The 16,445-nt window shown below is 38.4% G+C and overlaps 1 protein-coding gene across 1 annotated transcript; it reads right to left on the bottom strand.

Annotated features, from left to right (window-relative positions):
• Window positions 1–7,048: 7,048 nt before the first annotated feature.
• LOC123475344 lies at window positions 7,049–11,711 on the bottom strand. The gene is given in 5 exon segments (XM_045177940.1): window positions 7,049–7,180; window positions 7,503–8,696; window positions 9,365–9,744; window positions 9,974–10,847; window positions 10,905–11,711. Coding segments are annotated over 5 exon segments (3,387 nt in total).
• Between the last annotated feature and the right edge of the window lie 4,734 nt (window positions 11,712–16,445).

Here is a 16,445-nt window from a genome sequence, read left to right as displayed (position 1 = left end):
TGTTATTCGGGGTAAAGTTTTGTATAAAAAAAATAGTAATTCGGGTAGAAAATTTCTTTTAGTTGTTCCCTCCATCCTACGTCGCAAAGTCCTTGAATCTTGTCATGATTTTCCCTCATCTGGGCACCAGGGAGTAGAGAAAACTTTATTTAGAATTAAAAGTAGGTTTTGGTGGCCGCGACTGGGAAAGAGTGTCCAAAATTTTTTAAATTCATGTATCTTTTGTTTAAAACACAAACACTCTGTTGTGGTCTTCCAGTCGGCAAACTTCAACCTATCGAGCCTCGGGTCGTCTTCATTGGCTATTTTAGCGAATAAACCGATGTTGAATATGTCTCTGTTATTAGCTGACAAACCGATCCCGCATCCATCTTATATCACCTTGTTATTAGCGGCTCCAACCGCTAATAGTCAAATTTTATTAGCTGTTGGAGTCGCTAATAACAAGGCGATATCATACAAATATTCTTAGATACTTGAACCTATTTGCTGTTCCAACCGCTAACAAAATATATTTATTAGCTGTTGGAGTCGCTAATAACAAGGTGATAAGGTAATAACAAGCTAATAACAAGCTAATAACAAGCTAATAACGGCCGTATAAGGCCGTTTTCCTTGTTTTTTTCAGTGCTTTCACGCTATAGCGTTCACGAGGAAGGAAATGAATTTAACTTTTTGTACGACATACAGGTAAACGGTGTCTCGCGCCGTGTGGCGCTTCGACCGTGCTCGGAAGGGGCTGCGTTAACGTCGCCCCGGAGGGGGCCCCGACGTTAAACGCAAGCGCCCCTCCCTCGTGAACGCTAAAGCGAGAAAGCACAGAAAAAAACAAGAAAAACGGACCTTTTCTGGCCCTCTGATTGGCTTGGCAAGCAAGTCAAAACCGTCTTTGTTAGCGGTTGGAGCAGCGAATAGATTCAAGAATCTAAGAATATTTGTATGATATCGCCTTGTTATTAGCGACTCCAACAGCTAATAAAATTTGACTATTAGTGGTTGGAGCCGCTAATAACAAGGTGATGGATGCGGGATCGGTTTGTCAGCTAATAACAGAGACATATTTAACATCGGTTTATTCGCTAAAGTAGCTAAAGAAGAAACCCCTCGAGCCTCCATCATCTCCTTTCCAGCTAATTGGCGTCGACCATCTTGGACCCTTCAAAGAAACGCCGAGTGGCCATCGTCACGTCATAGTTTGCATCGATTACTTAACCAAATGGGTTGAAATGGCGCCTGTTCCGGACACATCAACCAAATTTGTGACAATCTTCTTAGAATCGAACATACTATACCGGCACAGAACACCACAAAGGATAATTTCCGATCAGGGATCATGTTTTACATCTGAACTATTTGAAGAATGGATAAGAAAGTGGGGAATTCAGCATATTGAAGCAACAGCCGAACATCCAGAAACAAACGGCCTGGTGGAACGCGTTAACCGGACTTTAACACTTGCGCTTTGTGCCTTCATCAACGCACAGCACAATGACTGGGATAAACACCTGGCGGCAGAAGCTTACGCAATCAATACTGCGCGTCAATCAACTACCGAGATCACACCTTTCGAGCTGGTGAACGGTCGCCAACCAGTCTTGCCCGTCGAACGTCTTTTTCCATGACCAGCTGAAAAGCAAGAGAGCCACGTTGATTTTCTATCACGGGTTCATAAATTAAGAGAAGCCGCACGACTGAGAATTTTAAAGAAACAACGAGCCGTGAAGGAACGAGTCGACAAACGCAGGAGAGTTCAGTTCGAACTTCTCCCCGGTGACCTAGTCCTCGTCCGTCGCCGGCCACGTAAGAAAGCCCTAACAAAGAAGTTCCTTCCCAAATTTACCGGCCCGTTTCAAGTCGTCAAAAAAATATCGGCTACGACCTTTTTAGTAGAAGACCTGCCCGCTGTAAGAAATAAAAATTCAAGGATAAATAAGGTGTAACAATGATCGTTACTTAATCTTTACCCGAATATTTATTCACGCACATGCATGCCTTATCTGTTCAGTATAGAATGAAACTGTTGACAGGTTAATAGCAGTCTTTGATATTGGCCTGTTCCCAGCAATGCGGGGAATTTCGATTTCAAGGTTCTCTCATACAGGGTTATAGGCGATTGGAAACGACCGTGGTGGATCATTTTCGCATAACAGGTTTACCCAACGCAGGAACGAGCAGGATCGTGAAACTCTTGTCTTAACCAGTCTGCTGTTGGTGATATGGTCGATAAAGATTGAATAATAGGTCAGGGTAATTTGCTACCAACCCGTTCATGTCGAAACTGGCCGAAGCATCAAGTTTAGCTTTTCACTTGCTGGAATGCAGGTGAAATGATTTGGCGTAGTATGGGATCTGGCGCACAAAATCAAGTCATAGAGGATGTTGAATTTCAGCTTACGTAAATTTATAGTCATACAAAACACTACGACGACCTAACGATTCATGAGATTTTTGAAATGCTATCTGCCTCATAATTATGAGCTGGAGCCGACGGCATCCTGTAAGTTTCAGGTAAAACAGGTAGTACTGATTAAATGGCGGTTCAAAAAGAAGGACATTCTCACAAATTCAAGAGTTACATGTTGCCAATCATTTACACACATTTAATTTAGCTAGAGAATGAAAAAATCCACAATTCTTGTTGTTGAAAACGAGAAGCACAACACACAATATTCGACTGTGCACTCTGGAACTACCGAAATCACAGAGATAGAAAAGTTGAACTGCTCGGGTGCGGTGTAAGTGTCTATTTGCTTTATGTCGGCGAATAGATTTGGAGGTAGAGGCTGAAAAGTGGAAGCGGCCATCATGGATATTTTATCCCCCTTCCCTCACTCCCTCAGTTCCGATGTGCGGGGGAATTCTCTACTTTAAAAAATGCATTTTCTCGAAAATGTCGCACCAAAAAGAAAAGAAAAATTAGTAAAGCTAGCGAAGTATCGTGCAGGTTTACACATCAAAACTTAATGGAACTGATTATAATTTTCGTAAATATGAGAGAACTAATCGAATACAATCTTTACAAGTGAAGGGGGTCATCATTTTTAGGGGATAGGGACTTTTGGGCTAGTTGCCCAAAGGACTCCAGGTTTTCCGACACTTGGACTTCTGGCACTCGACACTGGACGACCGGTTCGCGACAGGACATCTGTCTAGCGACGTTAGGACTACTGGTTCCCGACGGTTGGGCGCGACAATGAAATGTTGCTGAACCTAGCAAGTCCTTTACGAGATTATGACAAGTGAACTCCCGGGCCAGCGACGTTTGGACCCTTTTTCTTTCGGTAAGTATTTTAAATTCGATTGGTCTTCATATTTCATTGTAATTATTGTCTAGCTTATATTTATCTTATATTTATAGCTTGGATTTATCGACTAGATTATAGATTCTCTTATTACTGTAATGTAAAAAAATTGAATACAATTACGTGAGTTTAGAGCCACTTGCAATAATTGTGTCATTGGGTTATTTACTTTTTGGACATGTCCTTTAACGAAAACCAAAGTGTTATTTACGAATTAGTCCAGAATTTTGTGAAATCGCAAGAATATCTGCCCAGCGAAGGCCTGGAGTTCGTGGACGGCAAGCAGTTGTTTAAGGGGCTTCCTTGCCTGTGTTATTCTTTAAACCTTGTGTTATTTTTTAAGTTATTATTATTTTTTCCTTATGTCCTGCCGAAGTGTGACCAAGCACTGTTTGATACGTTTGATCGTGATTGCCATATGTGAATCTACCCAGAAAAATTGTACAACCGTGAACGAAGAATTTTGTATTTATGTTGTTTAATACATTAACATTTGAACTACAATCTGTTTGTGTTCTGAAGTCTGACTGGAACAAACATGGTTACACATGTTCGTTCCATTTCAGAATACAAGAAGGGTCAGAAGTCTGACTGGAACAAACATGGTTACCCATGTTCATTCCATTTCAGAATACAAGAAGGGTCAAAAGTCTGACTGGAACTAACATGGTTACCAATGTTTGTTCCATTTCAGAATACTAGAAGGGTCAGAAGTCTGACTGGAACGAACATGGTGTAAGATTTGCCAGGCGTGTATTTATTAGACTTCTACAATAGCAATACAATCAAACCAAGAAGCATGGCACTACTCTGAATATTGTTGCGAATAACACTGCTTTTATACAGATTTGCAAGTGGCACATTGGGTGTGGCTTAGATAGCGGTGGCGTGTGGCAACTTGGTCATGTGGGCGTTGCCTTTGTGTACACCTTGCGTACACTCAATGTCCGTGCAGATTTGCCATCTTCTGTAAAGCGTAAATAATGCAGTTGGCTCGTTACATTCCTCCCCCCCTGTACAGCAGGATAAATTGGTCCTCCAATTTTACCTTTGTGTGCAGACTACAGGTCTTAGGAAGGCAACGTGAATTGCGCCAAAAAAATATATAGTTATAAGAAGCGTCTAAACTATTATAGCATTGATAACATTTTGCGCTTATTTAAAGCTGGCTCGTTACATTCCTCCCCCCCTGTACAGCAGGATAAATTGGTCCTCCAATTTTACCTTTGTGTGCAGACTACAGGTCTTAGGAAGGCAACGTGAATTGCGCCAAAAAATATATAGTTATAAGAAGCGTCTAAACTATTATAGCATTGATAACATTTTGCGCTTATTAAAATAATTGGGTGTTATTTTCTTTTAGATGATGTCTGGCTGTTGATACACTTGTTTTTTCTTTTTATCACTCGGAATTTTCGGAATAGATTTCGAATGCTAGTTTCGTCATCTATATAGTCCTGTGCATACTTCCCGTCCGCATTGAGGTTATCATCTCGAGCTCCTCGACGTAACAATATTTCTATAATATCTGTATGCCTGTGCCTTACAGCTATTTGTAATGCAGTTTCCTTTGATGTGCGTGATCTTCTATTGATGAATTCCGCTGGACATACTTCCGCGACGAATTTGTTGTTATATTTAGCAGCATAATGGAGCACTGTTTCTTCATCCAGCGTTTGGTGTACAATAATGCGATCCATCCACAAATATTTAATACATTCCATATTATTGAGAGCTATAGCCACTAGTAATGGTGGCTCTCCCATGCTGTTTTGGATGTTGAATGTATTACCGTGATGGGATAGAATACGGAGTAAATGGACATTATTATCCGCTGCTGCTCGGTGTGCTATTGTCATCCCCTCCTCGTAAATATTGCTATCAGCTCCGTATTGAAGGAACATATCCGTCACATCGTATCTTTCTTTTATCACACTTCCGTGTAATAATGTTGTTCCATTGGGGAAAACAGTGTCCAGAATCTGTTTTATGTTTTTCCCAATTTCTCTTGCTTCTAGTAGGTGATTTCTGATCATTTCTCTTGATACTTCCAGCAAATTGTAGTTGAATTCTCCTTTCATCAACATCGTTATGGCGATGATTCTTCTTCGCGTCATCTCCGTGTCCATAGCTGGGAATGTTTTCATCATACAGTTTTTACAGTAGGCCGTTTGTGTAATTAAGGGAACTGGTAAGGACCACGTTTCCTGTTCTTCTTCGTTGTTGATTACACTTACTGTCTTACAGTTGGCGGCCATTTCACTGTCTGACGACGATGGGTCTAAGTCACTTTCTATTTTACTGTAGTAGTAACCCACTTTACTCGATGATGTTTCTTCTTCTTCCGTTTCTGATGGTGATATAGAACTTTTCTCTTGTATAAATTCACAATCGCTTTCACTATTGCTGTATCTTTTCTTTTGCATAAATTCACAATCACTGTCACTTTTGCTGTATCTTGTTACGTCTTCTTCCATACATATATTCCGTGATATCTGCATACTTTCACTTGCGTTCGCACTAATTTGTATATCACTTTTAACTTCATTACCCATTAGATTAGCTAAGAGTTCGTCTTCCCAGTCGTTTCCTGTTGGTAGCGTTTCACTTATTTCCAATTGCGGAGTATCTTCTTCAATCCAAGTCATCAAGATTTCATCACTCCAGTCAACATTTGTTAGTTCTACGTTTTTCTTGGTTGGGTCCATTTTTTTTTTTTTTTATGTATCTTTCCGTGGAAGGTGGGTAATACAACTAAAAAGTTTTTTCTTGCTTGTTTGTCTGTTATATAGTTGGAGTACCTACCCCTAACATGCTCAAGGTTGCTTACGATTATCTACTAAAGAAATCTACTTTGAATGTCAATGTTTTTTTTTTTTATATGTCCTTTGTCTTTTAACTGTCTGAGTCTAGTCTGAGAAGTTTTTCTATAGTATATGTGAATGTTTTGTTTAATTGATCCCTCCTTTTTGCGAAAAAACTTTTTAACTTTATATGTAAATGTTAGATTTTAACGACTCCTCCTTATAAGGAGTTTCAGTCTCGTACGCGATTTCTCTCTTTTGTAAAATGGACTTTGGAATGTTATTCCTCCCCCCCCTCTTTTATTGTTTTATTATTTTTTATTATTGTTATATATTTTTTTTAATTAAGATTGCGTCAAGGCGATCAAAGTAGTCTGGTGTAGCGTCTTCTTTGTTCTTCAGTTGTCGCTTGACTGTCTTTGCCGTTTGTTTTTTGAATCCCTCATTTTCCGTCATCATGTATACGTTGGATTTCGTTTCTCAGCATCTTGCTGAAATTAGAATGGCTTTTTCGCTTTTCCACCCGTTGATCTTCCAAAATCCGTGTTGTGAATTTCGTCGCTTCACGACTGCCGATGTGCAGTTGTTCGATGAGTTGTTCAACACGGTTCGGAGTGGTGTATCCTTTCCCGTTGCTCCCGTATCCGTGGTGCAACCTGTTTGGTGTAACGATTTCTACTACAAGTAAGTCCGTTTTTTTTTTCGTTTGTGTTATCCTTTTCTTGTTTGATGGGATTTTTTTCCTGTTTTGTTATTTTTGTTCTATTTTCTTTTTAGTTATTATTATTATTATTATATAAAAAAAAAATTTATTTATTTTTTTTTATTATAGTGAATATCCTGGCTACGCCCGACTTCGCGATGTTCTTCCACTGCTGCACGCACGGTTCTTGTGGTGGGCAGAATCCGGAGATGATATTTATCATCCTTCAGCTTCGGTTTCTAATTTTTATCCGGAGTTGACGTATGCCGATATCCAAATACGACTTGAGCACCGCCAAGTCCGATTGGCTGTTTTGAATCATTTGAGTGATTCTGCTGAGGAAGATTGATTTGCTTTTCCGTCGGTGTACTCTATTTTTCACTATGGTTTTGTTTTGTATTTGGTTTTTGTTTTTGTTTTTGTTTTAACTACTGATTGGAAATAAAATCCTTTTCTACGTCTACGATTTTTTTGTTGTTTTTTTTTTTTTTTTAATTACGGATTGGAAATAAAATCCTTTACTACATCTTTGTTTCTTTTTGTTTTTGGTTGTTTTTGGTTGTTTTTTTTTTTTTTTAATTACGGATTGGAAATAAAATCCTTTACTACATCTTTGTTTCTTTTTGTTTTTGGTTGTTTTTTTTTTTTTTTTTTTTTTTTTTTAGTGTTATTTGTTAATTGTGTTAATCCAACGACATAGCTGCAGGTCGTGTGGCTACCTGTACATTCCTTGTTTTGCTCGTTTTCCCATTTTAATTCTTCGATAGGGTACAATTTTCCTTTCTTTGGTGCACTTGGTGTGTTTATCGACGTAAGGGTTTCTTTTGGTGTTTCTGTTGCTAACGTCATTAAAGGTGCAAATTCCCTAATGAACGGTTTTTCATTTGCTCCTCCAGCGCTGTAGATGGGTTCTGGTATCATTGAATCCATTTCTTGACCATCACTTTCGCTCACGTTACGTGATTGCTTGCGTCGTCTGAAGCTTTCCTTAATCCGTGGAATAGGATTACAGGCAATAAAAATTCTTAGACAGATGAGAAATAGGATGAATCCTATCGCTGAGAGAGCCATAATTTTTAATGTGTCAAACCAGGAAAACATGTTTCCGATTTGATTGTCCTGCTCTTCTGTTACTAGGATGTCAGGTAACTCTTTGCCTTCTCCTTCATTAATTCGTCCCACCAGGTCATTTAAAATGTTTAGCTGTTCCATTTCCATGGTTCCATGAGCTGGATGGTTCCTTAATCCATAGTCGAAACTGTTTAAGTGCAGTTCTTCGAATTCTGCAATTAAATCCAGATTTGAAGTATGTATGGTCGCCTCTTGTTTAATCCAGTCTCCTGCTGTGGCGTTATGTTGCCACGTATGAGGATATCCGTTGATGTTTATCAATTGGGATTTCCAAAAGCACTCCGAATACGGATGAATAGACCATCCGTCGAGTCCGATCGTACAGTTGTTTTTTCCGTAAACAAAAAATGGCTGGAACCCACACTTGGTCTCTTTTGCTGATAGTGATATCCTTTTTGGGTCGCATTGTTGCAATGTCATGGCTTGACCAAAACCATATATCCTTGTACACATTGGAAGTCCGAGTGCGGCGGCTGCAAGCAATCCATTTGTTTGGGCTAAGATTATGGCTTGCGTTCGTTTTATCTTTGACAACTGGCAGTAAACATCCCGAATTTCTTTTGCCAATTTATTGTCGTGTTCAGTTTCAATACTGATTTTGTATTGCTCGTGCATTTTTCCAAGCTCGTATTTTATCAAGTCACTTAGCTCCTCAGTGGATTTTGGTAGACCGTTACTTGTATTAGCGTCATTTAGCGGTAGATAGTCATCTATTACAAGTTCGTGTGCTGTATTTTCTTTTTGTTGTGTTGAAGCCTTTAATGGATCATTTGAATTTTTGTCTTGAAATTCTGACTTATTTCGGGTTGTATTGTTTTGTCTCTCAAATTTTTCTATATCTTCTTCTTCGTTATCCCTTGATTTTGTTATTTCAGTGGTTGTTGTTTCGCTTGGCTGTTCTCTTATTTGACTTGGTGTAAGATATTTTAGGTTTATAGTTGGCTCGGTGGACGAAATAATTTCAGCTTGGTTAGATTTGGTTTTATTGTGTCTGTCGTTGTGGTTTCTGTGAAAACTTTTTCTGTAGTTGTAGATGACTGTGTCGTGATAGTCGTTTTGAGTGATGTACTAGTTAATGTTGTTGATGCGGTTGTTGATGTTATTGTTGGTAATTTCTCTGCTTCTGTTGATATTGTCGTAGATTTTGATGTTGTAGTTGATTTGGGTGTAGAGGCTGGTATTTGTGTGGTAGTGGTTGTTTTTAGTGTGGTAGTATTTGGCTTTTGAATGATGGTGGTCGGTTTTTGTGTGGTTGTGGTCGGTTTTTGTGTGGTTGTGGTCGGATTTTTTGTGGTTGTTGTCGGCTTTTTTGTGGTAGTAGTTGATTTTGTTGTTGTTGTTCTGAAGGTTGTTGTCGGTTTTGTTGTGGTTGTAGTCGGCCTAATCGATGTTGTTGTTGTTTCTGTCTTCGCACTTGTTGTTACCTTGGCTGCAATGGAAGGTATGACTGATTTATCTGTTGTAGCAGTCATGGATGTTGCTGATTTTGTCGTTATGGTCGAATTTTTAGTTATTCCTTCCGTTGCGTTTGTTTTATAGTTAATCTCCTTTGGATCACGATGGTTTAATGGTGGCAAGATTGGTAGATTTTTTCCAAGTAAGGCGTGTTGCGTATGTAGAGATATTATTGCTGCTGCCGTCAATGTTCTAGGTTGATGTGGATTCCGGTACTCGAAACTAAAATGTTGTTTCTGGCTTGTTCCATGACAGTGTCCCAACGATAATTTGTCGATCCGTCTTGTTAGGCATTTCCGGTCCGAAGCGCCTGAATGAAGTCCTGTTCTATCACTTGCCATTAATTGTCCTATGTGATCGAATGTTCCCCAGATGGAACTTTTATCTGAGCATTCGTGCAGGATGAGCATCGTTGTGTTCGCTTTAATGCAGTTGTTTGTGTTAAATGGTCTTATCGTGAAGTCAGGAATATTCGAAGGCTTGGCCCTTGCTAGATGCTTCGCTACAGTTAGCCACGGTTGTTTGTGATTGCACCAAGGGGTCATTACTTGTTAATAATTTTTGTAGGCTTGTTTGACATTTGATCCAGTTAGGATCGCATGCTTCGAGTGTTATTGGTTTGTTAACGCCATTGTGTGTTAAACATTTTTCATCGGGTGACTTACCATGTTTCATTAGTCCCCATCCTATCATGTCCCATATGATGTTTCCTCTCCCATGGTTCCGCTTCAATAATCCTCCAAAAATTGGCGAACTGACGGTCGTTGTTACTGATGTCCTCTGTTCCAACTGGATTTCTTCGAATTCGTCAATGGATGCATCTGGGAAATTGTCCAACACATCCGGGTTTGTTGTTAGGATTTCGATAACCCATTGTTGATTTTCACTAATTGTTCCCTGTCTACTGCACGTTTTTAGTGTTGCCAATCTAAGTCGTCCTTCTTCTTCATCATGTAAGGTGATGCACAGGCCTGTTTCTAGAGAAATCCATTGGTAGTTAATTAAATCCAGTATCCATCTTGATGTTTTTTCGGTACAATTTTCTGCCATAATTTGATTGTTTTCATTTGCCACGATGCAGATGTTAGTGTTCATAAGCCTTATGCTGTGATCTACGATGTATTCGAATTTTGTTCCTGTTGGCAAAGGATCTTGGATATCATATTGGTTGTGGACTGATACTTGCGTGTTTATTGATGAACCATTAACCATGAGATACGCAATTGTATCTTTTTTAGTCATTATTCCATTTTCTTCTACGTTTGTTATTATAGGATGTCCCATTCGTATCGAACCCCATGCATACGATATACTGTAAAGTCTTTTTCCCATAGCTTCTTTCTTAGCACGATTGTCAAGAAATTCAATTTCGTTATTAGTCGACCGTTTTACTTTGCTCGCTATTGGATCTGCGTATTCATTGCAAGACCATGTATCTACATTTACTTGGTTCTCACAGGATGGTAATGAAATTTTAAAATTCTTGTATAACTTTGTGGTCGTCTCTACTGGAAAAATAAGAAATGTTAAAGGCATCCCTACTACTTTTAATCCAGGTTGGGCAAATTCTTTATTATTTATATCTGGTTTGTTAGAGAAAGTTATTTCTATCTGCTTGTTATTATCAAGAAGACGGCTAGTATTTACATTAATCATTGAGTTTGTTAATTCTATATACCCTTCACCTTTAAAAATAATTTGTGAATTTGATGAATTTGTTGATCTATCTCCCCATACTATGGTGTTATGATTTTGTGTATACTCCCCTTCTTGCTGAGTGGTGTTTAAGAATCCAAATGGACTTTCCACTAAGCTTTCTGGTGTCTCTTGTTTTAATGTTATCTCTTCTGCTAAACAATTTAATGCATGGTATTCTTTGATAGCATACCACTTCCCTTCCCCTGTAGGAGTTGATGTAAAACTCAACGTTGTTGTTCCTGCCTGCATAAGATTACCCCCACATTTTTTATTATTTACCATTTCCCAGCATTCAATTGCTGAGAGCAATTTTGTTTCCTGTGAATAAACTGTGTCAAAAGATCCTATCCAGAAAGATCCGGTTATTTTCTTAGTCTTAATCCATTGTTTGCAAGTCCATCCTTTCCAAGTTTTTACTGGATTTTGTTTAGTCATTAGCGTATAATTTGTTAGGTATCGTGGTTGATGATTAGTGCTGGGGTTTTGGCAATAGTATGGTGAGTTAATATCTAGAATTCCTCGTGTTTTAACATAGTTGCAATCGCATACAGACGAGAAGATTGTGTGGGTTGTTTGCAATGTAGTTAGAATGCAAAAGAGTAGTAATTTTTTCTCCATCTGTTAAAAAAAAATTAATTGCTTTTTAGAAATTGGATGCCTGATTTCTCGATCTTAAATTATATCGTGAGGTTGTCCTAAAGTCAGAATTAGTCTGGTCTATTGGATTGGGGAATAGCATTCTTGGATCTAAGAATGATATTATGGGTTCTTTCAGTCCAAGTTGCTTTTTAGGCCTCCCTGGTCTTCGTCTAATGGCTGTCGTTTCTGCTTTTCTCGCTTCGATCTCTTGTTCTTGTTTGGTTGGAACATCTCGTGCCATATAAGGTTTAAGTCGGTTGCAGTGAACAATCGTTTTTTGTTTTTCATTTGTAATGTTTTGGATTTCGTACGTAATTTCTGAGAAACTGCGTATGATTTTAAATGGACCATTCCATCTATTTATAAATTTTCCGGCTTGAGGTGGTGCTTTTAATAGTACCAGATCGCCGGGATTGTACTTGACACTTTTTGTCCCTTCATCATAATACTTTTTCTGCTTCGTTTGAGCTTTGAACAAATGTTGGTTCGCTAATTCTTGTGCCTTTTTTCACTGGCGAGAATATTCTTCATGTTGATTTCCCTCCATTTCGTAATGACGGTTGATCTTGATGTCGTTTGGTAAAATGGGTTCTCTTCCGTAGAAAAGGTAAAATGGGCTATCTTTCAGAGTTGCTTGTTTAGACGTGTTGTATGCGAATGTGACGAATGGCAGATACCTGTCCCACTCCTCGGGTTCGTCTACCACATAACAAGCAAGCATATCACATAGCGTTCTATTAAACCTTTCTACCAATCCATCGGTTTGTGGATGATATGCAGTGGTACGCATTTGTTTTATCTTAAATAATTTACATATTTCTTGAACAATATTTGATAAAAAATTTGTTCCTTGATCTGTCAACACGATTTCTGGGGCTCCATATTTTGTTATTAACTTATTTACTAGGATATTGGCTATTGTTTGTGCGGTTTGATTTTTCATTGGAAATGTAAAGACAAATCTACTGGCATAGTCTGACAATACTAAAATATATTTATATCCCTTAACACTTTCTTGAATTGGTCCAACTACATCCATTGCAATTCTTTCCCATACCCTATCTACTGGTGGCAAAGGTTGCAATGGTGCTTTACTCGTGCCAAATGCTTTTCGTCTTGCACACTTTAAACAACTGTTAACGTATGCTGTGACATCAGATCGCATATTAGGCCAAGAGTATTGCCTTTGTAGTCTTGCTAGAGTTTTTGTTATTCCTAAATGTCCTGCTAATATGTGATCATGATTTTCCTCCATGATTTCTCTTATTTTTATGATGGGAACTACTATCCTTCCATATTTATCAATTAGTTCTTGTTTCTCATTTAACTTATATCCATTTATATTTCCATTTTTATTGCCGTTCTGTATCTTTTTAAGATTCTCTATTATTCTTCGGCAATAGTTATCTCCATGCTGTAATTCAGTCCATTCTTTCTCCAAATTATTAACCTGGGATTCTGTTTTCGATTCTACTTTAGCAATGGGTAATATTGGAATACGACTAAGAGTGTCAGCGTTTTGGTGTGACTTACCAGGTCGATATCCGATTACGATGTCAAATTCTTGTAATTTCAATGCCCATCTTGCTAGTCGTCCTGCCGGTTCGGATTTGCTCATCAACCATTCTAAAGGTCGATGATCAGTGAATACCGTAAACTTCCGGCCGTATAAGTACGTTCTGAATACATCTACAGCATGAATGATTGCATATGCTTCTTTCTCTGTTGTTGACCATTTGGCTTCACGGTCGTTCAGATGTTTAGAAGTATACGCGATGACGACTTCTAGGTCGTCTGATTCACTGTGATCCTGTTCGTCGGTCGCAGCTGAATCCGCTGATTGAGGTGGAGATTGTATTTGTGCCAAGACTGCTCCTATTCCGTATCCTGATGCATCCGTATAGATGATAAATTCGCGCGTGAAATTGGGATAGCTCAGAATAGGTCTAGATATGAGGCAGTTCTTTATACAATTAAAGGCGTCCCTTTGTTCCTCCCCCCATTTCCATTCGACTGACTTCCTTGTCAGTGCTGTCAATGGATGAGCTTTATCAGCGAAAGCTCTGATAAATTTTCGATAGTAGCTTGTGTTGCGGGCAGGCCATCTCGGCCTAACCGCTAGAAGGCCTAGGCCGTTTATGCTTGATTATTGTATCGCCAGATGGGGCGACCCCCCTTTTTTCCCTCACCCTTTTTTTGCACACACTCTCGGCCGAAGACAAACGGCGAGGGTGTGTGGCAGTTGTTCTTTGGCTTTGATTCAAGAGGGAGCTCTGACGGTGGTCTGTCTGGCTGCCCCTCGCGGTAAATACATTGTTGAATAGTTCCTTAAGTAGCGTACGTCTCAATTCTTTAGTTCAGTTTCTTGTTAAACCGTAACACTTGCTAGTCCCAAAAATGAACTCAATTCTTTTGTGTTTTTAGGTGCAGGGTAATTAATAATTGATTCCAATTTTTTAAAATTTGGTGTTATGCCTTGTTCTGATACTATGTAACCTAAATAGTCCAACTTCTCTTGAAAGAATTCGCATTTTTTTCGTTTTAGTTTTAAACCCGCTTTTGTCAACAATTTAAAAACTTCTTCTAAATGTTTTATATGTTCGTCAATCGAACAACTGAAAACAATAATGTCATCTAGATAAACCAATGCAAACTTAAAAAGTACATCTTTCAGGATGTTATTCATTGCTCTTTGAAAAGGGCTTGGTGCATTTGTTAATCCAAATGGCATACGATTGAATTCATATTGTCCAAATTCACATATAAAGGCTGTTTTATATTTATCGCTTTCTTCTATTTCTATTTGCCAGTATCCGCTTAATAAATCCAGTGTTGAAAAATACTTTGAACCGCACAATGCATCTACGGTATCATCTATTCTAGGTAAGGGATATCTATCTTTTATTGTAATTTTGTTTAATTGTCTATAGTCAATGCACATTCTCATTTCACCATCTTTTTTGTTAACCATTACGATTGCTGCTGAGAATGGACTATGACTTTCTCTTATTATTTTATTTTGTAGCATATTATCAATCTTCGATTTTACCGTATTTTTAGCGTTTCAGGCGTTCTACGCAGACGCTGATTAATTGGTGCGCTAGCTCCCGTATTATTGAAATGTTTGACATTAATAGCCAACCCAAGGTCTGATTCTTTATCTGCAAACAATCTTTCGTTTTTTACAAGCAACCATTCAATTTTTGTTTTTACTTCATCAGGAAAATTGGGTATTTTAAAGTCCTTCTTTTCTAATTTTCTATTTTCCTGATTTGATACATCTAATTGACTAAAAGCTTCTAAATTAATGTAGTCTTTTGTAGTTAATGGAAGTTCCTCTTCTTCTACATTGGATAAAGGTCTTAGTGGGATATTTATTCCCACTTCGGAAAAAGTTATGCTATACAATGGCAATATACTCTCGCAAAAACTATGTTCTACTCCATAGTGATCATAACTGATCTGCTTATTTTTAGTGTTAATTTTTACGTTATTGCTAGCTAAGAAATCTAATCCTAAGATACAATTTTCATTAAGATTTTCCATTACATAAAAGTTGTGGTTAATGAAATGATTCTTATTTATTGTTATTTTAAATTCATATTGGCCTAATGATTTTAGCTCTTGTCCTGATACTGTCCTAAATATCGGATCATCGCTATTTATTATTTGTTTTAAATTTTTATTACTTATGTTAAAATAAAAGCTAGATGAAATTAAACTTGCTGCTGCACCAGTGTCTACTAAAGCTTTTGTTTCTTTTTCACAAATTCTAATTGGGATACGTATAAGTTTAGGTATTTCCGCCGTAAAGTTAGGTTTTACATGATAGTGATTAATGCTATTGGAATTATAGAGTGAGTGGTTTCCTACATTTGACGTCGTGGTTGACGGTTGATACGTGCCATATCTGTCCAACATTCTCTTGCAATGTGTCCTTTTTTATTGCACTTGTAGCACGTAATGTCACTGTTTTTCGCTGGTTGTGTGTTGTGAAAAGGTTGACCTCGTGGTTGATACTGATCACCAGTCGATTCACGCCATGATTGATTTTGAGGGTTCCCAAAATTTGAGGATTGGTAAATATTCCTTCGCGGTGGATACAAACTATTCTGTGGCCGTTGAAATTGTCTTTGGTTTAGCTGCCGTTGGCCATTTTGATGTGGCCCGTATGAATAAGGAGTCTGGCGTTGCGTTGTTGGGTCTTGAAAACTTTCCCTTCCCCTCTGGGCGTTATAGTTTTCTCTATATGGGCTGGCTTCTCTGCTTCTGGAAAAACTTGGTTCTCGGCTGCGTGAGTAGCTTGATTCGCGGCTGTTTTGCTGATTATTGTTAAATCGCACTCTCGGATACTGTGGTCTTGAATTGTGTTCCCGTGATTGTGATCTGCGGGGCTCGTATTGGTCATTGGCTGCAATGACTGCAGTTTTTTCCTGTGATATTTCATTTTTATTAGCACATTCCATCTCTAAAATTTTCTGTCTTAATTTCTCTATTTCGAAATCCTGTTGTTTTCCATGGTGTGCAATGCCGGCAATGACTGCTGTTAGTTCTTTGTCGTCATCGTTTTCTTTGTTTTGCAAGATCTGTTCCGAAATAAACAGTTGTTTGCATAGTGCATCGAAGTCGTTGGCATCTTCTGGCATTCGTAGGTAAAGTTCCGTTTTTATTTTTGGTAAGATCCCTTGGATTAAAATTTTAATTTTGGTGGTA

The sequence above is a fragment of the Daphnia magna genome, linkage group LG8 (assembly GCF_020631705.1).
Source record: "Daphnia magna isolate NIES linkage group LG8, ASM2063170v1.1, whole genome shotgun sequence".
NCBI classification, from domain to species: domain Eukaryota; kingdom Metazoa; phylum Arthropoda; class Branchiopoda; order Diplostraca; family Daphniidae; genus Daphnia; species Daphnia magna.
The sequence above is the reverse complement of the archived record's forward strand: the minus strand, read 5'-3'. Positions and strand labels throughout refer to the sequence as shown.